General features: G+C 39.3%; 1 protein-coding gene across 2 annotated transcripts in view; it reads right to left on the reverse strand.

The window, feature by feature from the left end:
• Window positions 1-483: 483 nt before the first annotated feature.
• Window positions 484-23428, reverse strand: part of ARHGAP24 (Rho GTPase activating protein 24) — a 154951-nt gene continuing 132006 nt past the window's right edge. For both annotated transcript variants that reach the window (XM_042872096.1, XM_042872097.1), the window contains 6 exons: window positions 20278-20485; window positions 9023-9155; window positions 8012-8085; window positions 7142-7263; window positions 3528-4596; window positions 484-2817 (listed from right to left, as the gene is read on the reverse strand). In XM_042872096.1, coding sequence (XP_042728030.1) covers window positions 2574-2817; window positions 3528-4596; window positions 7142-7263; window positions 8012-8085; window positions 9023-9155; window positions 20278-20485 — 1850 coding nt within the window. In that variant the 3' untranslated portion in view covers window positions 484-2573. The remainder of the gene's footprint in view (window positions 2818-3527; window positions 4597-7141; window positions 7264-8011; window positions 8086-9022; window positions 9156-20277; window positions 20486-23428) is intronic.

The raw sequence follows: 23428 nt of genomic DNA on the forward strand, positions 1-23428 counted from the left end.
AAGAAACAGTTCTGAAATGTGTGCTTTTAATCTGAAGAAGCAGGACGATAATAGGAGCATCGTGATGACTGTTAAGGATGCAAATCAACTTCATCACCACAGCCAAAATGCTAACAAAGCTTGACACAAAGGAGAAAGATGTGATGCTGTGAATTGATCACGATGGCAGTGGACATGTTATGGCAATATTTTCCACGTTCACTGTGCCTGCTTAATTTTTCTGGTCTGCCTAAATAATTTCTGTGCAGAGAATGAGGTGAAGCTTTGTTGTCCTGGACTGCATTGCAAGAAACGAAAGATACCAGCACTAAGCCACATAACTGGAAACAGAAAATTCCTTGAGGAACTGAACAACAGTTACTGGAATATCTTTCCAAAGGTAAAGACAAGCTTTAAATCTGGACATTAACAGATTCTGCCTAACACAAGTTTCCAAAAATCATTCAAAGATGCTTGGAAGAATATGGTTCAACACAGTTTGAGTTGATTTTAAATGGTATAGCTGCAGTGAACTTGTCTGACATTTTATTGAACCAATACAAGGTCCTCAACCACAAGACAGCTTAACCCAAAGAAAAACTCTGTGCAGGTTCAGCTCCAAGAAACAGATCACCATGCCATGAGTTGATTGATAGGAATACTAAGAAGTAAAGTACAGGAGTAGATCACAGCAGCAGTAAGAAAGGTTTCAAATTTATCCAGGAACCATCATCAAAATGAGCAGAGCTAAACAGGAGCCTCAGCTGACTGTGAGGCCCACATCAGATACCACGATCTTTGTCATTCAGTTTAAAAATCAGAATTAACACAGTAAACAGTTTCCTTCTCTCACCATTTGCTCCAGCATTTGTGATTGTGGCTAGCCAACACAAAACATTCTCCTTCCTATTATCTTGATTTCTGTCTTTTTCTCATTTGCATCCAAACTGGATGTGCACTAGACATGTTTACAGTAATTACCGTCCTAACTTGGGCCTCTGAACCCAAGATAACACAAATAATTGTTCCACGAACACCACGTGTAATGCTCCACTCTAAGCTGTTATTTTCCTGAAATGTAAGCCTCATATTTATTGCCCCGTATACTTACCACATCTAATTAGTATTTATCTAATGTACATGCTACAGAGAGCACCTCTTTGAGGCTACATTCTTAGATCTCAACTGGGGGTCAGCGATAATTGCAATACATTTGAGTGACAGTAGAGGGAAGCCAAGATGTCTTAACACCTTCTGAAGATACAACTCACACTCTTAAAGACAAAGATAAAAACAGGAAAGGTCTTGTGGATGGTATAGGAAACATCAGTTACACCTACTATGCATACATTTCCCAATAGGCTGGCCTTTCACTGCACAGCTTGGCTACTTTTTGTTGGCACTCTGCAGGCAGTTCTTCTGGCTGTTCCCTTGATTACGTTATGATCCTGAGAGTTTCCACAGCTTAACACTTCACAGAAGTCTCAACTCAGAAAGCTTAGCTGGTCAATATGCACTGTAAATATAGGTGGTTAATGTGTTCTTCCTTATTTGCAGTTTGTAATACAGCTGCCTTGCTAATTTCTCCTCTGCTCATCAGTTCTGCAGGTCTCTGTTTTGTTTTTTGTTCAGCATCCATCACATTGCTAAGGCATTCAAGATGTACAGTGTGTCTCTCTGTGCGTCCCTTTGCCAGTCTTACAGAAAGGATTCCATACTCCTGCAGTACTGGGGTAATTCAGTCACAACAGTGGTCAAAGCACGGTTTATATCCCTGTTCTGAGCTGCAGTGACCACAGGGATGTGCTAGATTACCCCAAAAAGCTCTGGCTCTATAGATCAACTTCTCTTTGAGTTGCCCCTTCTCCCACCTTCTTACTCATTACCACTACATTTCCTCTCAAACCTCTCTGTTCTTTGAATACTGACTGCTCAATGTTGGTGATATCCTTATAGGGTATTTGATACGAGAGCTCTGGTAACTTTAGTCAGGTCATCAGTTCTCTTAAATTAGTGCCCCATTTGCCATCCCCAGCATGCTGCTCCTTCTTATCCAGCTCTCTTTTTCAAAAGCGACACAGACTAGTGCTAACCATTGGCACATGTACCTTTATGTATCTGTTTATCTTCACTCCCCAACAAGAGGGAGGAACAAAACAAAACAAAAACATTTGATATACAAAATAAGCTGATGGTAACACAATGTCAAAAATAGCTTATGTTAAGTGCAAGGGAGAAAAGCCTTGATATAAAGCTTGATTGCAACAACATTTCAATTTACCAGTTTAAATACAAGACTTGAATTAAAATATTTCTTGAGATACATCTCTCACTCTCTAAGATGCTTTTTTTTTTAAATTTATATACACATATCCAGTTGTGACACTTGACAGTAGTCTCATGAAGCATCCAAAGAGTATGACTTGATAAGTACACACTGTAGATATGAGTGGTTAACATGTACGATTTCTTCCTTCAAGAGTCTATAACATTATGTTGAGTGCTAGCCTCAGACAGACAGGTGACCAGCCACCTGACGCAGTATAATACCCCTAAGCCCTTTCCCAGCATCCCACAGTCAAAGCCTCCAACGCTCACTGGATCCAGATGGTGTTGCCCCTTTCTGGTCTGCGAGGCTCCACTGTCAGTTCTCCAAAAGTAGAGAAAAACTGCTCCATTTCCTTCTGCAGCATGTCGTTCCTCTTCTCTGCATCCTCTTTGGCCCGTTCTGCATTACGCATTTTGATTTCCACCATTGTGAACTTCTTCCGCTCTTGATCCAGCTCTTCATGCAGGGCTATCATTTCCGTCTCCAGGGTGAGATTTCTCTGTTCCAAGCTGCAGAAACCAAAATAAAAGCAGACAGCTCCTGAACAGCACTCCTCCCATTCAGTTGTGTAGAAATGCACACCATCACAATTTCATGCAATTGCATTTTCATTTACAAAGCTTAGATTGAATTTCTTAGAAGTTTACCTACAAAGCACAGTTTCATCAGCAATCCATTCCCAAATGGCCTTCTCTACTCTGTAGCTCATTTAGAAAATGCACGATACCAGCCACTGGTTACTGCGCACAGGGGCAACCAGCTCCACTCCATTCTCTAGCAAGCAACCTAGGGAAGTCTTTTACTCCTGCAAGTACTGGTTCCCAGCTCCCACTGTAGTTGTAATTGTGTCATTTAAGCGGTCAAAATAATGCTCTGAATCCCTGATTTTTATCAGCTGATTTAAATCTATTTACAAGAATAGTCTGACAGTCCCAAAACTACAGCTGGAGTGATCTAAGACACTGATTTCATTGAAAGTCTCAGCCTCCAGAGAGCAGGCATCAACTAATGAAATCACTATGGAAGCTACTGATTTCGTTAGTTAGATTCCAGAGAAACTTGTAAGGTTCTGGATTTATTTATGGTGCCATTAGGACAGTACGTCACAACTGTGGCAGAGGATTGCTTTGCAACAAACCCAGTTGAATCGTGATACTAGAAGAACAGTTTCACATGTCAACTCTGAAAGAAATGAGATGGTAACACTGCTCCATCTTACCTTTTTATCCTTGTCTCATACTCAAGTTTTTGTTTGGCCATCTCTTGCTTCAAGCTGGACACCAGGCTGTGCAGAGCGCTATGATTGTTAGTACTGTTGGCAACGAACGTTTCACTGTTATCACTGCTGCTGGTGGCTCTGCTGCTATGGCCCCCCACACTCCTTCGGTCACTTCTGTTCTCATAGTCACCAGTGTTAGAGAGGTCTTCCTGTGGTGGTCCATCCAGCACAGAGTCTTCAAAGTTACCCGCAAAGAAGTCCTGCTCTGGGCAGGTGGTGGTGGATGAACGACAGGAGTTAGAGTGCTCAGGGAGGGATATTTCACAGGAGGATGTTGACCAGGTAGCACTGTCCACACTCTGTTTGTCATCAGAGTTCACTGTGGAGAACTGCTGGTGGACATTGTCATAGGTGGAGAGCCTGTTGTGCTGACCCGACTCACTCACTGATTCCTTCTGCTTGTTGTCCCTCAGTGTGACACAGCCATTGGGTGCCCAGCCTGGGCTTCGGTTGTTGAGGGTGTTGGTGAGCCCATCAGTGCTAGAAACTCCCATCCTCACGCCTCCATTCTGCATGCTTTGTGTGCCCATCTTAGTCACCGGTCCTTTCAGGGAGGATGTCCTCCTGGCTTGCAGGGTACAGTTTGGTAAGGTCTGGCTCTTCTCATGGCTCTCCACAGAGCTGCTGAACGACCCGTTGGTGACTATGCCACTGCCTTTATTAAAAGCAGGATTTTTTTTCACCGTGAGTGGTGGGCTTCTGGTGACATCTAATTTCTGGATGCTGTTTCTAGGGCTATTGGTCTTGCTGCCTGGCAGCGCAGTTGGAGACTCATTGTCCATGCTTCCCCTTTGGGGAGACTCAGGTTTATCCCAAGAGCAGCGCCTCACTGCTGTCTCCTTTGTGTTGTTGTTCTCTTTGTTTTGTAGTTGTCCAACGATTGCCTTCTTTGGCACTTCATTGTTATTGTTGCACACTTCGGGTCCCACATCAGGGTCTGCATCCTTGGGAAACAGCTCTTCGTGTTTGCTTATCATCACTGACATTAACTGCTGGACTATTACCGTACCTGAAAGAAGGTACCAAGCAAGCACATGGTAATTAATGATCTGTTTGGGGCATAAATAAACTTAATGGCTCAGATTCCACAAATTCTTAGCAAAAATCCTATTTATAGAAACATTTACCCAAAATAACCACAGTTTTTTTTACCCAAAATGACCACCAGTTTAACACCCTGGATGTTTAAGGTGTACAAAATGTATTTGTGTACCAGGACAGATCAGCACCACCTCTTCTTTCCATCAGAACAAGACAGCATTCCTCACAGACCCCATAATAACAGCAATTTTTGCAAAGACGCTATTGCCATGACAGTTTTTGCATCCCCGAAATACTACAGAAGGAGTTTATGAGCAGCAAATGATAATGTCATTATAAGCAATGTGAGTAATGTGCTTCAAGTTATTGTGGCAATCATTTTTAAAACCAAAGACCCCTTCTGGCAAAGCACTTTCATGCAATAGTTTAAAAGAAAAGTGGCAGGCAAGGGATTTGCACTGTTGGAATAACAACAATTTAGTCTTTGGAATCTAACAGGGTAATAATGTGACAGAATTTATTTCATGTGAATGCTTTTAACCTGTCTGTAGTTAAACTACATGCAAACAGGCAACTGTGTCATGTTATGGCACAGTATGGAACTAATGCAGAACCACAACTTCTGAGTATTTCTAATAAATGGCTGCCTCTCTAATAACCCCTTGGTGTGCACACCGCTCGACTGCACAATTTACACACTATCATTTATAACTGGACTTAGGGTAATGAAGACATACAACTATTTCTTTAAACTGAATCTCACTAAGTACTGTTAAGAATCTCTCAGGAACAAGGTCAGAGTATTTATAACAATCATCCTATCTTTAAACTTCTAGAGTGCTTTCAGAGGCAGGCTGTGCCCTTTTAATCAAGAATTTCCCATTGTGCCATATCAACTCCTTTGAAATATTCTGGATTTTTATAACCTAGCCTTTTAAAATACAACTACTAAGAGATTATTCAAATTAGCCTGTAATTGGAAGTCAGGAAAATCTCACTTGAACTAGACAAAACAACTTTTCATCCACATTATACAGATATGGCTGCACATAGCTTCATGCTTGGCTTTAAAAGGCTATGCAAGAAGAGCACTTTTCATTGTCAAGCTTTCTCTTCCAAAAAGCAAAGAGCAGTGAGGAAGGCTGGACAGAGGCACTATTCAATGTGTAGTCTTTGTTAACAAAGATCCCACGTATTTAACTATGAGCAGCCCAACTGCACATCAGCACAGTCCATGTCAAATCTAAAAGGTTTACTTCTAAAAGGTTTACTTCTATAAGAGAAGTATGAGAAGTCATAAATCTGTTTAGTTAAAACTGTTTCCTTGAGTGAAAAAATATATATACTATTTCCCTTCAATGAGCATAGTATCCATGCCACCTCCTAAAGCAGCCACTAAGCTTGTGGGCTGTTGAGAAGCTGTCTGGAGATGTTTTCAGACATTAAAAAAAAAATAAAAAAATCAGTATTTTCCATTTCCACCCACTTAAAACATCTTTCTCATTTAAGCTTTCACATAAAATACTGGCAGTAGCCAGCTGTGAAAAAACACAGACCTAGAGGATAACTTCTTTTTCTCCTTTTTGACTAGCTAACTACTCTCATCCCATCCCAAATCTTGATTTGCCTCCTTTTTTCCCAGGTGGCCTGAAGATACGCGGTATCCCAGCAGTAGATGCCATTCTGGCAGGTATGACAGATCGAGGGTCTCAGCCTCAGTGAGATTCTCATTGACTCCAGTGATGAAAGTCATCTTTATGATACTTCCCTGTATTTTTAATCCAATGAACAATTAGAAATATTTTTGTATTCTTTCATTATGTGACTTGGAGACACTACATTTCTGTCCATTTACAATAGGATGAGGATGAAACATAAAGCTTTAGAAGAAGGGAATAAAACAGTAAATGAACAAAGTCTATGAGAATCACAATTATCTGGAAAAAAGAAAAAACATCATATTCAAAGGAAAACAAATTCACACAATCCCAAATAAACAAGCTACAAGTTTTTAATACGATGTACAGTGCAAGGACTGTTTACAGCCCTTATTTCTGGGTAGGTTAACTAAATCAAACATACTAGGAAACAAGTGTTTGGAGAGAGAAACGGCATCATGTGAGTTTATGGAGAATGATGGGCCACTGCAATATGAATCTATGAAAACATAGCTGACCCTTAAGAACTGCAGGTGATGTAGTTAACTGCACTTATTCCACACGTACTGGGAAAGAACACGCCATATTTGGAGCAAGCATAGAAGGGGAAAAAAAAGTTTTTAATTAAGCTGCCAAGGCAGCACAATCTCATGCAAGGTCTGTTTGCAATGCTATAAACCGTAGTCATTTTTATAGTATCTTGGAAGATTTATCCCAGCTGTCTATCCACACTGAAGAGTTCTGTGTCTTTAAAATGGACATAGAATGTAGTGTATATACCACATGCATTAGTAATTGTTAATAAACCTAAAGATATTCTTTCGTTCTCTTTCAAGTTATTTACAGTCAACTCACCTTCCATGATAGTCAAAGGATCTTCCACTTTAGGGCGGAGGATGTTGGGGCCAAAAACAGTAGCCAGATTTTGCACGCTCATTTTGTTTATGCCTGAATAAGACTGGACTTCATCCAGGAATCTGTGAGGAAGAAATATGCCTTTAACAAACATTTTAAAAGGAAGGAATGAAAAAAAATAATCAAAACATACAATGGCTTCTTAACGTAGTCTGAGTATTCCACTCTAACTTGTGAAGGAATGTCTTGGAAGCTCAAGGTTATACTCAGTGTATTCATATTTTCTTAAAAATGATACAATGTTAAAAAAATATCTCTCTGATCTAATTTTAAGATAACCCTGTTGAAGACAATAACTTTCTCTAACATATGCAATCAGTTATTTGGCTCATAAAATATCCTCAAAATGCAAACTCTCAACTAGAAGTTTAAATTTATTTTCAAATGTTTCCTATGCTGAGAACATCCTTTGCTACACACTTTGCTACTTTTCAAGACATGTTTTTAAGATCTTGCTCATTTCTACAAAACTATTCTACCAGATGCTGCAGTTTACAGTGCTACCATGCCTCAGGATTGCACAGCTAAGGCCAATAACTGCAATTATAAATAGGAAAACTGTGTCCTAGGAAGAGGACTTATATACCCACTTCTGTACTTTTGGCAGCTTGCTTATTAAGTCACCTCATAACTGCATCTTGATAAAGCGAATGAGAAATGAGTGCAGTAGACAGGTTTTTAGTGCAATCACTGAAGTTAACCACTCCTCCAGTTCTGTAATACTTTTCCTTCAGAGTCCAAATGCAAACAAATTTCTCTGTCAGCTAACAGCTATAAATATCACTGTGATGTTCTTGCAATGGCACTTACCTACAGATGTATTTCAGCAGATTATAATTGACAGCTGGCAGGCTCTTCACTTGCTTCACTAATTCTATCAGGCCCTATATACATGGTTAATAAACAAAGTGGGGAGGCAGAGTTTCTTAGTATTTTGCCACTGAAAAATGCTGACAATTTCAGTTTCAAGACAATAAACACATCAAAGAAACTGCAATTGGAGACGGTTGGAAAGGAGGGGCTCATTCTCCTCCCAGTTAACTGGAGGGTTAAGGAGAAGAAGGGTCCAGTTCTAGCAGAATTTGAAAAGTCAAAACGGAATTAAACAGTTATAATAACCTTAGAAATTTAGAAGAATAGACTGCAATCAAAAGAATGAGCTTCTTTATTTTTATTTGGAAAACACTGTGTTGACTTGATTACCCATAAGCACACATAACAGTGTAAAAATCAAGCTTCATTTATTACTTCTTCAGACTAATACAAGAGTATTCCTCTGCCATTGCAGGGCACTTACTGTACCTCAGAACCCATACTAAGTTCATCTATATTATGCAAATTTTAAAAAGTTTTGAATAGTTGCCCACTTCCAGACTTCTTTCTGATGCTTCTGATTCAGTGATAGGCAATGAATAGAGCTCTGTGGTCTTCAGTCTAAAGTCAGTGAAATGTGGCATCCTAGAACACTTAGAAGAAAATAATCTGATTTAACAGCACAAATTGGGTAGAAACTACTAAAACCATCTATATTTCAGCTCTGGATGATGATCCGTGAAAAGATAAAATGTTTCCTAGGCAAAATGGAAGCTACTGGCCACAGAGATATTCATTTGGACTGAATTTGATGATATACAATAAATGCAGCAAAGGTTATGCTGAGCCTGACATAGGTAGCAACTATTTTCCTTTAAAGAGAGCCTCAGTTAATACAAACAAGACTTAAATTAGGATATGTAATTACTTGCATCTCCATTCCTCAAAACTGGAACAGGTTATAACATACCAATCTTTTTATTCATCGTACGCAACATGCAGACTCACCATTTCTTCTTCCTTGCTGAGCATTTTGGCACAGGAAAGAAAATCTTCATATTTTGCGTACGGTATGACTGGCTCTGGGAGTTCCCTTAGGTACAGCTTCAGCAGTGATGCCACCGTGTGCACATCTGTATTGCTGTTGGGTTGGAATACAATAGGGCATTACTGCAAACTAGGAAGATACTATGCAGTTAACAGGCTAAAAACCTCTGCTTAGCTTCTTGATTGTCATTCTAGATTTTACTATCAGCGCTATGTATATTTATAGATCATCTCTGTAATCTGCTTTTAGTTTTGTTGTTCTGTAAGCAACTTGTAAGAATACCTGCGAATGTAAATTTGTCAACCGTGTTGGTGCATTATTATAAATAATTAGAAACAGGACCCAATTTGTAGACATAGGTACTGAAAAGATCCAAAATCTCTTAGCTACGTGGTGCATTTCGTCTGGACCCAAGCCAGCAACCTAACATCGTATTGACACATTGTATTAAATTATTCTCCTCTCAGATATGCTGTCGCTCCCAAAACGTACCCGCTTGTATAATTTATTTTGATATAAGCATTAAGTAAGCATGGAGATCATATATTTCATGTCTTCAATCCAAACCTGACATTCATCTTTTTCTTATGGGGTCTTGCAAAATGACTAGGAGTTGAACTTGATGATCCTCATGAGCTCCTTCCAACTTCGGATATTCTGTGATTCTATGGTTCTGATACTACTCTGCCTTTCAGCTACACTTTTAAACAGAAAACTTTATTAAACATAACTGTCAATCCCAGGAAATGAATTTCAGCTCCATCTTGTACTGGATAAGGCAAAACACTGTAAGTCACTCAAATTTAGGAAATGTTTGAGTACTTAGAGCAGCAGGCAGTATTTTAGGGCAAAGGGTCAAACTATAACAAATGCTTTCTTGTAGTTCCATTTATGGAAACTTAGATATTTTCTTTGCTGCATCTGCAGTGGCAATCCCAAGTTGATTATCAGGCATATTAAAAGCAAAAAATGGGGACAAAGAAAAATATCACAAGTTATACGTGCAAAAAACTTTCTTAAGACTTTCCATAGTGTGTAAAGTTATGTTACAGAAACTTAAGAGTGTTTCTATGAAAATAATAGCTAAAAACAAAATAATGCATAAAGAAAGCCTGTATTACTTCTGAATCCTCTGGATTTAGCTGCTCGAGACTTCTTAAAATCCTTCCTTACTGGAATGTTCCACATGCTTTCCCTGATTCATATAAGGAATTGTATTGCGAGCTGATAGCCTTCCCTTTGACTTCTGAGAAGTCTGAAAAACAGACTCTAGATGATGCTAACTTCAGAAGAAAAAAGTAACATAGTAATGCAAAGACATTTCTGCAGTGTGCATCAGCATGTTTTCTCTTTTTCTAAGACTTAATGCTTAAAAACAGTTTTGAATTTGCAGTCTCTTGGAGGTAACCACTGGTATTTGATGTACTTAAGCTTTGCTAGAAGTATGTTAATCATTATTAGTGAACGATCTCTGTTAAAACAAGAACAGTTTTAACTAAGTTAAATCTTAACAAGAATGATGGGAACAACCTTAGATTAACATGGTCAGGTATGTGCAATCTAAGTCAGAACAGAAGAAGAGCGGCGATAAGCACGGTATATATTTAAATGTTAACCACCACCACCCTCCCTGAAACAAATTCCCAGAAAACACTGTTATTTCAACCATGAAAAATATGCCAACAAAAATTCCAAAACGTGTATGAAAGGGCTTTCTAGAGAAACTTTATAAATAAAGCATTAACTCAAAACTGCATTTTTAAAGAAGGTGCAAATTCTAATCCCTGGGTTGCAACCCCATGCTGCAAGCCTAACCATGTGTGGACTAAAAATAGGAGTGTCCTGTGTTTCTACCCCTCTTGGATACATGTGAAAAAGGATTATACATGAAACTTGAGATAGTTGCACCATATTATGAAATTCTGAATGCTAGCTCAGGTTCAGCCCTTATCCTTTGCTTTCTACCTATCCTCTATCCAGATGTGAATTAAAGCCCTTCTTGATATGTTGGCCAACAGAACCTCTTACCAATTGCGCAACCACCTGAGGTCTCACTGCACAGATCCTGATTTCTTGGGTACTCACTCCATTAGAGCTGGCAGCTCTAATACAGCCCGACACTGCAGCATGAGAGGGAGCATGCACTGAATAAGCAGAGAATTGAACTCCGATTGCTCTACGTTTATATAGTCTCAAGATTTGCATTATTATTTTTACTAAAAAAGGAAACTCCTCAGGCCTTGCTGACCCACATGTTTCCAGGGGACTACTTGCGTAAAACTGTGTACAATTTATCCATACACATACACTGTTCCCTTTGTGTGCAGGAAAATACTTGCTCCTGAAGGTCACAGCAGATGGGAAAAAGGTTGAAGAAGGAAAAATAAATCCCTAAACCCCCAACTCTGAGGCAATTTATGATTTTTCTTCTTTCAATATTAAGCACGTATACAGTAACATCCTGAAGGGTCAGGTCCGTTATGCGTTAAAAGCTTTGGTTCTGCTGAAGAGGAACAGGGAGAGAAATGAAAGACAGGGTGCCAAGGAGCAAGAAAAATATAGAAAGACTCACATACTCAAAGTAAGGTCCTGAAATACATATCTGAGTCCACAGAAAGGTGTTTTCTGAGCTGAGGTAACCGTTAGTAGACGGGGACACACTTGCTATCTTTTAAATTAATGTGCTCCTTAGACCAAATGCTAAGGCAATGCCACAGACTGCCACAAGATGGTGGGATTGCAAAATAAGATGATCTCAATTGTTCTCTTACAAATTCCGTTAAACTGTACTGAACCACTGCTGGGGACTTTGTTTAATCAATGTCTGCAGAGGAGAGCTGTGAGTTTCAAAGGAGTTATCAAACCTAAGCTCTCTTGAGATGGAGATGGATTTGTTTTCATTTCCTATCTGCTATGTTGTATCCACACTCCAGGTCAGCCATCGGCATCTACATACCTTCCTTGATCGCCATCTCCGTGACCAGTAATCAATCCATGGATCTTTTCAAAGCCTGAAGAGTGCTTTTTACCTCTTGAACTTTTTCCAGCTAAAACGATCAGTTTAAGAAATGACACTTTCCATATGTCCTAGAGCCAGTACAACTACAGCAACTTAATAATCGCACCTATCTTGACTCTTCTTCTGCTATTTGACATTGTAATATCAAAGTGTTTAATGATTAGACATTTGTCATTAACATGATTAAAAGAATTCGTTAAGAACTATGAAAGTAGAGAATGCAAATTCTGGCAGAACATCCTGTTATCTACATTGGAACAACCCTCATTAATGGAGGCAAGATTTTTCCAGGTGCAGAATGAACAATTACAAATGTGAAATGAGAAAGCACAAAGCAGAAAATTGGATGCAACACAACAAGCAGCAGCAAGCTGAGAACCAATTTATTTCAGCATCTCGTGCTAGACCGAGAAACGTTGCTTACCTCACTACAACACAGATATTGCTTCACTGCTGATACGTTGCCAAAAGAGCACTCCACCACAGTCAATGCAAAGGCATTACAAATGCATATGCACCACAGCCTCTCCTTAGTCATCAGACTACACATATCCAAAGCCCCATTCATCCAAACTTTGTCATTAATATCCATCGTGGCAGTGCTGCTTGACAGCACTTTTCTTTGTGATATGCAGACACTGTGGAAGTGGCTGTCAGACCAATTACACTGCCTGGAGATTTTCAGCCTCTCTACCATAAACAAAATAACTGAGGCCCAGCAGGTCGCCAGAAATCCCCGTGTAACCCTCACACTCGTGTTCAGAGAGCTGGAGTCAGCGCTTCAGAGCACAAAGCCAACAAGCTCCTCATCAGCTTTCAGAGAGGAAACAGAACAGGGCAGGGTCACTGTACAGAAAGATTAATGCTGTGCCAAAAATAGCTTAGACCATGATGACATATACAGTTTGCACAAAGAACAAACAGCAGGGAACAACAAGCTGGGAAGCTATAATTAAATTCAAGAATTCTGGTAATAAAATGAAGGAGAACAGTACGAACAGTTGGTGTGTCAGTACATCCCTGAGTTACTGGAATTGCATCTCCGTCATTTGAAATACGTCACAGATCACAATCCTGCAAACAGAAACTTTCCATCACTACCACATCCTGAACGACCACATGAGTTGGTGGTTATGTTGCTGCGTTCAAGTCTTATGGAGAAGCTCTCTCAGACCACTACAGATGTCCTTCTGACTTGGGAGGAAGAGTTAATGGCTGCCTAGTGTGCACATTGCTCCTAGTCAACAGGCAGGATGAGATGCCAGAGCCCACTATCAATCGCTGCTGAAACATCACAACTGAGCAACACCAAGGAATGTAACAAATATGCATAGCTCTTTATAGAGAGAATGATAGCATAGTTACCGCTGAGAAACCAGTACTCAAAGGGTGGCAGGGCAAAGCCTGCGTTTGGTAGTGTTACAGTGAACCAGGTGTATATGAGTGATGGAGTCAGGCTTTGGTCCAAAAATGCAAAGCTCACATGCATAACATAATTGGTAGAATGACCTATGCGATGCCTGTCCCCTTGTGCAGGTACATTCAAGGAATCATATTCCTATGTATGTTATATACATACAATACAAACAGCATAGTGCAAAAGCTAAGTACTAGCTGAAGTCTCGCCCACAACTTGTGAAACATGCATCAAAGTCTCTTTGTTTTCCTTGCCACAAAAACTTGGTTCTACTTTGAGTAAACTTCATAGAATCACCAGAGGTCACCTAATCAGACCCCTGCCCAAAACCAGCCCAATTAGAGCAGGCTTTTAGTGCCTCACCTAATTACTTTTGATTATCTCCAAGGACAGAGACTGTAAAAACCTCTCTGAGCTCCTCTTACACTATTTGGTCACACCCTTGCTGAAAAATAAAGGAGAAATGATCCTAATATATCATGAGAATCTCTCATGTTTCAGCTTAACAAATTATTTAGAATTGTTTGATTGGAAGGGACTTGCAAAGATCATCAAGTCTACTGATCTATTAAGAGGAAAAAACACAACCCACATATTCTTCTCCTTCGTCCTTGTGTTCATAAGCTTGAGATCCATGCTATCTTTCAGGGACCCATTCAGGGGAGTGAGCACAAGAAATACTTAAGATTGACAGACCTTATCCCCAAGCCTTATATAAGGGTGTTTTAAAACACTCCTCTTACTTTGAAAGTGCCATCCTTTCTTAAAAAGTCTGTGCGTGTAGTAAAGGAATTGATTTGTTGGCAAGTGGAGAACACTTATTTCCTTGTTAAATCACAGCCGCACAGCAACAAGTACAAAGCAATGTCTTTTCAACTCCATTTCTGAAACTGAAATTCACACAAAGCAACGCCCAATGCTCATTCTCTGCCAATAACTAAAAGCACACACTCCTACAGCAGGACACCAATTAAGCTGATTTAATGACCCTTTGCATCACACAAGAAATGCATCTCTTAACGTGTATTTAATTGCTAGATTAAGTCTCTTAACTCTTGTCATATGCAGAGGCTATTTCTGCTAGCTGGATAGAAAGAGGGCCGGGATTAGAATTGAAGTAGTTCCAGACGCATAACTGATGAGCAGAGTGTCATTTGTGAGGATCAGGGAAGGAAGCCTGGATCGCCACAGGCAGAAATAGACGGCAATTTACACAAGCTTAAGGTCATTTGTGTTGGCAGGAACCTGCTTTCTAGTAAAGACTTCATTTTACGTAAGTGCTTTGTGTAGGGATTACTGTGCTTTTCCTCTAGGGAAGGAATAAAGCCTCTCCTTGGAGGGAACTATTTCTAAACAAGCTCTTATGTACAGGATTGTGTTTGGAAAACAGAAAACTTTATTTAACTAGTGATTTCCAAGTCATCATTTACTCGTAGCCCATATAGTGCCAGTGCAGATGCATCCCACTTTCTTGCATTCACCTAAATTTTAAAACATGTTTTGTATCTGGAGGATGAGATTGCAAAGGCAACTATGCTGCTTGCTAAATTACCAAAGCACCAAGGCCCATGCAGTGCCCAGAAGAACCATTCTGAGGAGGGTGATGCTACCTCCTCAAAAACACTAATCAGCCTTAATGGCAATTAAAGGAATCACAAACGAAGGTGTGTCTTTCTTTTCTCCTCTAACATTTTTCCATGTTCTACAATAATGCTAGCAGCACATTGCAAAGAACAAAAAGATCAAAATACTTCAGCATTATGCTTTCAGATGTCACATATATTCACCTCCTAGAACTCAGCTTTACGTGGAGCTGCTAAGCCCTAAAAGCTTGAAGGATATTGATAGATGACTGCCTCAGGGCTAAAAAATGCTGATTTTTTTCTGGAAGCACAGTTACTTCCATGGTACAAAATATTTGCCTTGTTAGATTTTTCTAATATTCAGTTGTTGTACCTTAATTCAGAAAAGATACACAAAACACAGCATAATTATTCCAGCAGGGATCAGAGTATTTCTTTATAGCTCTACTTTATTCATTCTCCCTGATTTCATCTGTTCAACAGGTTGAAAATAAAATGTAATGTCCTTGCCAAGTTCATCCTTTAGCCATTATTCCCACGTGCACTGCATCTTCCCTGTCTTCTCTAACACACATGCAGTGTTCACTGTCTTCAGGATACACACAGACACATGGAGTTTACGGGAGTCTATCCTAAAATCAGTGAGTCAGGTCAAGTTTGCAATTGAAATTAATTGGTAGTATCCTTTGACTATGCCCTCACTGAGAGGGGATGAAGTAATGACTGGTAGGCAGTGCATTCTCTATATATTGAGTTGCGTATGTTGTTCGAATGACCTTCTTTGTACCATCCTTATCAAACACCTACTTTTGTTTGACAATCCCAGTAATTAAATGCACAGGGATATATTCAGCTCCACGTTCTGGATTATGTGATTCCAGTGAGCAGCAGCTAATATTTGTCAGCCACTGCATACTGCCACTTTATTCCTTTCTCAGACAATGGCAAGGGCGACTACAGTAACAGTGAGTATTTTATCCTATCATACACTGCATTCTTCTCAAAAGGGACTGATAGACATAAGAGGATGCAATAGGGTTTTTGCTTTGTTAAATGTGCAAGCATGTACTTGCCTTTTCTCCTGTGCATACCCACAGATTCAGGCACGTAAGCTCAGTAATTCTGAACTCCACTGAATCACAGGGCTATGTACATAGATTATGATAGTTGTGAAAATCCAAGCCACAAAAATGGATTAATATGCTCAGTATCTTAATCATGTTTAATATCCATTTCAGGGACATTTCAAATATTTTTTCTCCCTGAGAAATCATAACTGCCATGTCTTCTGGTAATAACTGTGATGGACAGTGGATGGAATGAGATGATATAAAAAGGGAAATCAATTTTTGTTCCTTTCTATGTAAAAATTGCAAAACAAACCTTTGTTATTTTCTTTATGCAGATGCTATGCTAATTTTACAGATCAAATACTTATAATCCACTTTGCATCTTTACAAATGTCTGATTTGTAATTGCAGGAGAAGTACTTGAAATTTAAAACATAAGCCACACAAGAGGAGGGAAATCTCCAACCTATGGACAAGCAAAGTGGATTCCCTAAAGGAGACAATTCTACATAGAAATGCAAATATTTCAAACAGCAGTGAGCACAGATGATTGCCTCACTGCAGCACTAGTTCCAGAAGCAGACAGTATGTATGTAGAGTCACAAACATGCAGAGTGACACATTTATTGATTTTTTTTTTTAACCAACATTCACTTTTCACTATTATTTATTTTCTTCATACAAAAGGCATCAGCATTTTTCTGTTTTAGCAACTATACCTTCCCCTTCAAGGACTACAAGAAATGCTGATGTGCTAGTTTTCACTGCAGAGAGCTAGGACACTGGATGTTTCAGATGGATGTTGGATTTTGCCATTCTGCAAGTTTTAGAAATTTCACTTATAGGTTCCACTCCAATTGAATTGCATAAAGCTCACAGTTCTTCAACAACTGTAAATTAAAATAGTCTATCAAAAAAGATCAAGTTCAAATTAATACAAATTAATATGTGAAGATTTTCGCCACCATCTGAATTTCTCTCGATTCACTGCGTTTTTGTTACTGACTGTGGCAAGAGCACATCCATCTGCTAACTCACATGAGAGTTACAATTTGTCAAACATGCCTTATGTTTACAAAACATGGATTTTTTATTTTTATTTTTTTAATCCTTTGAGCAAGTCTGGTTTACTTCTTTAAAACATGCCACACTCCTTCTGCTTCATTTGTCTTAGTCAAACGGGCACAGACAAGAGCATAGGAGGGAAGAAGGGCAGGGTGTCCATAGAACTGCGGACAGCAGTTACTTCAAGGTCACTAGACAGCAAAAGACATCTGTGCATCTGAACTTCATCTCCCTGTGCCCATAAGGTGCTTTAAGAGCTGTATCTTAAAAGAGAGGCAAAATAAGCACTAACTCTAGCCATAAAACCTTACCTTCATTTTTCCTCCTGCTTCTAAAAAAGCTTTCTATCTTTACTGAGTAAGTTAACACAGCATAAAGATTAGCTAATAATATTTTAATTTCATGAAGAAACTCATACACGTGTACATACACATTTCACAGTGACTTCATTTGTTAGAAAGCCTTTGTTTCACTTATGTGCACCTAAATGCAGAAAAAAGGTCACCATGAAGAACGGCAAACTACTCAAACATCAGCTCTTTGTATGACTTCCAGTACCAGTAGCAGCTAGTCTCTGTCCCAGTCAGAGCTAGTGACCCAGCACTGCTATGTAAGCATGACCTGGATTCCATTGTTCCTTGTCCCATCAAAGGAAACTGTCATCCAAGCTCTAAATGCTAACTCTTTATTACTATCAATGCATAAGAATATGGGAAGGGAGATTAAGAAACAAAACCCAGGTATATCCTGCACTATACACTTGTGACTACGAACAGGTAATTACAAAATAAACACAGTTGATCTCAAACTCCATAAGAGGAACTAAGCAGAGACTCCCCCTTAACATACATTCTTCTTTTCTGTACAGCAGCTTTTCAGCTTGTGGCTACTCTACAAGAGCTCAGCTTTCCATACCAATTCCTCCAAACCTGAAGGTCATGCTGCTGTTCAGCAGAACAAAAAGAAAGGCTACCCAAATCCAAACAATACTTTACTGCGAAACCAACTCCACTTCCAAAGCATGCAACTGTAACAAAAGATTGTACAATAAAAGAAGGTGCCCAGTGGCAGAAGTGAGAGCAGAATTTAAATCTGACTTCTGATACACTTGCTACATTCACAGATCATCTCCAAATTTGAATGTAAAAACACAGTCAGAAAAATAACTTTTCAAAACCAGGACATTCAGGCACACAAAGCTGGTGTTCTATAAATCCTCAGCTTCAGAAGAATCATAGTACCAGACATTTAAAGGTAACTCCTGCTCATGTTCCTCATTACCAGAGTAGACATTATGTGCCTGCTTCACAGCAGTGACACCTACCATCTTTCCTTCATTTCATCTGCTGAAGTTCAACTGGTATGCCTATTCCTGGGTCTCATCAGTGTGTGCTACAGATATTGCTAAATAAGTTGGCAAAAAATACTAATTATGCAAGTTCATCCCTGGTCTCATTTGTTTGGAACAGATAGACCTTCTGTATTTCTTTCAAGCTGCATCTCTCAGCGGGTGTTCAGTGCATCATCTTCCTGGAGTCTGGGGGCAGATTATTCTTAACATTTCTGCCACAATCTTACAGCTTACAAACACTTGAAAAAAAACAAACTATTGGTTTCTTTAGCCCCTTGCATTTGCCCACTTGTATCTGCAATAGAGATATAAGGATATGACCAGTAGTATTTAGCTTAATGTCAAAGAAAGGAAAAGATCTCCAAATAGTGCCTGGTTACTGTAATTTTCTACTGTTAGTATTTGAACAGTCAGTAAATATACTACAAATGGTTACCAACTAAGTCATCACAGAATCATAGAATCATTTGAGTTGGAAGAGACCTTTATGGGACATCTGGTCCAACTCACCTGCAATGAACAGGGACATCTGCAGCTTGATCGTGGTACTCAGACTTCCTAGAGTCCTCCTGCATAAAACTGTCTTCTAGTCAGTCATCTTAACTCTCAGCTACTGATGTGGAATTAATAAATCTCGAATGAAAACAATCACTTTCCCTTTCCACAGCATTATAAATTCTTGCCATTTATCACAGCGAGGGTCAAAACTGAGGAAGCTGTTCAAGATAAAAGAGATCTACAGATGTCTGCCTTCTGTGCATCTGTGAAAAACACATATCTCCATACATATCAAATTTGCTCACTTCAGAGCAGCAGGGAGGGTATGGAGGTAAATGTTTTCCATCAGGTTCATACCATGGCATGTTTTTGCACTAAAAGATCAAGCTGTGCTTTTCTTCCTGTTACTTGTACTGCTATCAGTCAAAGGTCCCATAAAGTAAATGTGTTCTGCTTCTTCCTCCTAATGCAGATCAGGCCTTCAGTGGGAATGAAGGATCCCAGTTTCATTTAGGAAGTATATTTGTGTGTTACTTAAAGCACACATCAAGGACAACAGTTGTTTGACAGTCCTTTATACTGAAATTTCACTAACATCATATAAACTCTAAATACAGTTTAATAAAGGGATTGGGGCATTCATAATCCCCAGGGTCTGTTTCTCTGACTGCACCCTCTGAATATACAAACTATTGCTATCAGCTGAATTTACCCAAAATGTTGACCTTACAGGATGAAGCCATCTACAGGAGTGTATTGGGTTCTTGGCTTCATCTTTGCAAAACTATATAAATACTAGAACACAAGTTGGACCTGAATCCTCAAAACCAATTAGGTTTACTAGCATGGTCATTTGATCTTCAGTTTTAGAAGTAATAGAACATATCACAGTTGGTGATAAAACAACTTCTTCCTTTGTTGAACTGACTAAACCTCTGCATTTCAAATGATACTAAAATAAAAGCTTTTTGATTAATCCAAGACATTAATGATACAATTCCTAAATGAAACTTCTCCAGAAATGCTTTGCAATTAAACTTCAAAGTCGGAAAAAAATGAAAATTTTACATTTATAATAGGAAATGTGAAGAAAAACTGTAAAAGCACTCATTCTCTCTGCCATGCCACATGTTTTCTAGCAACGTCATCCAGCAGCAGATCTCTGTGTTCTGTCCAGGCTTCAGGGAGTGGGAGGCAGCCAGAAGAGTTTACCTGTCAAAAGAAGGCTTCTCTCCACAGTCAAACGCATCCTGCAGCTCCTTGACAAGATTAGCCTGCCCAGGCAGTCGGAAGAGGCCTTCTTCCTTCAGCCCCCGCTGTCGGATGAAATCCACGCACTGCTCCACCAGCATGGGAGCCAGGCGGTTCCCATATCGCTTCTCATATCGGACGGTGTCTTCTAGCTTCTGGCCAAAAATACCTGTGTGAAGAGAGGTAGGACTCAGTTGTGATTCACCAAATGATATGAGGAGCCTTTGTCTTCTCCTGCAACCCATGAGATCTATGGCTCTTCAATGCACGGACAAAAATCCACCGCTCTCTTAAGGATAAATCGTTTCATTTCACATTTGATCCCCTCACAGAAATACGATGGAAGCATATTTTACAACAATGCTATCAAACATTAATTTAAAAGAAAAATTAAAAATAGCCTGTAAATGATTTTTTTTATATACAAAAAGGACAAAATTCATAGAAATACTACAAATAGGATTTTCTGTCACAAAACTGCTGATTCAAAAGTGATGCACATCTCCATTTACTTTGGTTCATGTCTAATTATGTATATAAAATTAAGTAGTTTCCATGTGAGTTTCAATGACATATAAACATTATCTTTACATGCAGAAGGGAAAAGATTTATAAATGTAACTTGGGATTTCATTTGTTCTGAACCAAACCATCAATTACACTTCACCACTTAAGCAAAGATTATTCCTATAATTTACCAGCTGCATTATCACTTCCGCAACTATAAATGGTGTACAAAAAAAAATAAAAAATCATGAAATGAAAGGTGAAATACGTCAGACAAACTGCAGGAAGCTAGCATTTGGCTTTAACATCAGCAGAACACAGAATTATACTGAAAGAATTAACTTCAACCCTGATCTGAGGATATCACTGTGGGCACTGGAAAGACAGTTACTGTTTGGTAATTATTTTCCCTCCATTTCGAGCTGCAGAGCCAGCCATCACTGGTATTATCACAGCAATGTTTAGCATATCATCTGTGATGGAAGCTCTCCCTCGAGACCATTTGTTGACAAGAATTGGGGCTGGAGCATGGCAATTCATTTTCTATATATAGCAGCACAATGAGCAGTTCTAAGGCAGCCCATGATAAGAAACTAAATGCCAAATAACTACCTACACTTGAAAGACTCCTTTTGCAATTACTTATGTCATAAAATGGGGGAGGTGAGGGATAAAAGTGATAAGACAAATTCTGCCCTTCACTGAGCACACAGTTTGTACCAATTTAAAAATACTCAAGAAGAGGAATGGAGTTGTTTTGGTTTTTTTTTCTAAAGGAAGCACAGAATTGAGCTTTCACCCCAAGAATTTCATTCACAGAATTTGCCTCTCGTCCCAAGAACTTAATTCACTCCCAAATTAGCAGACATGAAGCACAAGCTAAGGCAGGATGCAGACTGAAGCATTCTCCAGAGTTACCTTCAGTGCACACGATTTTCCTGCAACAAAAGAAATGATAACTCACGCCTGCCCTTGAAGTGAAAGTTATCATGCATGCGATCCAGGATGTTACAGCAAACTGTCAGTCACCCATCCTGAGGGTCTGGGGTCTGTATTTAACTGCAATTACTTTTATGATAACAGAGAATGACTGGAGAGAATGGATATACCCAGCTAAAGAAGTCCAGAAACTAGGCTGAGATGCAGAGCATCACGTTTTGTGATATTCATGCAGCTCCTATGCGTGGCTGCCAGAAATAGCAGTGGGGAGAGTGGGGGAACAAAATATTACAGTCACATTTCATTAGCCTCCCTTTTTTTTTTCCATGTTGCATAAAAAACAAAAGCCCCAAATTTTCAATTAAATAATGAATTTTTAAAATTTCAGATTGAAAAGCTTAGAAGAATGCTGAATGATGTAAAATATTTGGTGCCCATTAAAGCTCAGCTTCTTCACACTGTCAGATGATATCGTGTTTTCCCACTTCTTTCATTCCTCCCTAATCTCTTGCAAATTCCCTATGGGCATTGCAGGAGGGTTACATAAATTCGGGCTTCCTGTACCTGTCTGACTTAAGGGTTTCTGCTGGTCAGCACAGAGGAAATCCTCAATCCCTCCACTTCCTAAACTCTCTTTCCAAACAAAGTATGATTTAGGATAAGATCCACTGAAAGTTAATTAAGGAATCAGTGTGAATACAGGAACTTGGTGATTTCAAAACCCCTTCTGCATTTGGGATGGCATCCAAGACCTTCATCCAAAGACGTGGCACCTTTAGGGAAATCAGATCAGAAATCACCCCCAAGAAATCTGAAGTTAAATTTCAAAGTCTATGCATTCTGAGATATTGTTAAAAGAAACACATCCTTCCAAAAATAAGCACACATTTACATCCACTGAAATAAGTCTATGTCATTTTTCAGTAATGGGATGATGTGAAAAACTCCACTGACCACCAATTCTTTATCACTTGAGCCTTCTGTGGCACAGTTCAATGGGCAGATGAAAGAAGTGGCACATGACAGCTTCAAAAATGGTTCCCAGACTCTCTGGGCAACCTGTTTCTAAACTTGACTGTCACTGTGAAAAACATTCCTGTTTCGATGCATGTCCAGGGTCTCTAAGCCTTCCCCCCTGCGCTACCACAAGCAGTCCTGCTCTATTCTGACAATATTCTCTTACAACCTGAGAAAGAAATTTTGTTCTACCTGAAAGACTATCCCTTTCCCTGGCAAAACACATGCCATTTCTTTTGCCTGTATCAAAACAGCACATGCCTCAGCTCCCCCACATCTCGGTGCAGAACTTGGCCCTCTTCCTCTGAGTTTGGCCTATGAAAATTGAGTCAGAGCTTCCCTTCAAGAACCCTTCAGAGTTCTTGTTTTGTTCTTGTTTTTGTTTTTAAACAAGAATTTCCAATTCTTTTCAAACAAAATTGATCAACAGAAAATGCAAATACTTCAATTACATGATGTACAATTACGTTGCATATCCACTGACAGTGAAATTAGTACGATAAGCTCTGTCTCATTAGCCATACTTTCTTCTCTTCGTGCTAACATTCCTTTCAATAATGTACATTTTGCAGACCAGATTAGAACCTGTAGAAGAATAAGTTCTCAAACCTACCAGACTGCTTGGAAATTCCTATCTGTAATGACGCCA

The sequence above is a fragment of the Lagopus leucura genome, unplaced genomic scaffold (genome assembly GCF_019238085.1).
Source record: "Lagopus leucura isolate 7727_CA_CO unplaced genomic scaffold, USGS_WTPT01 Super-Scaffold_100004, whole genome shotgun sequence".
In the NCBI taxonomy this organism is placed as follows: domain Eukaryota; kingdom Metazoa; phylum Chordata; class Aves; order Galliformes; family Phasianidae; genus Lagopus; species Lagopus leucura.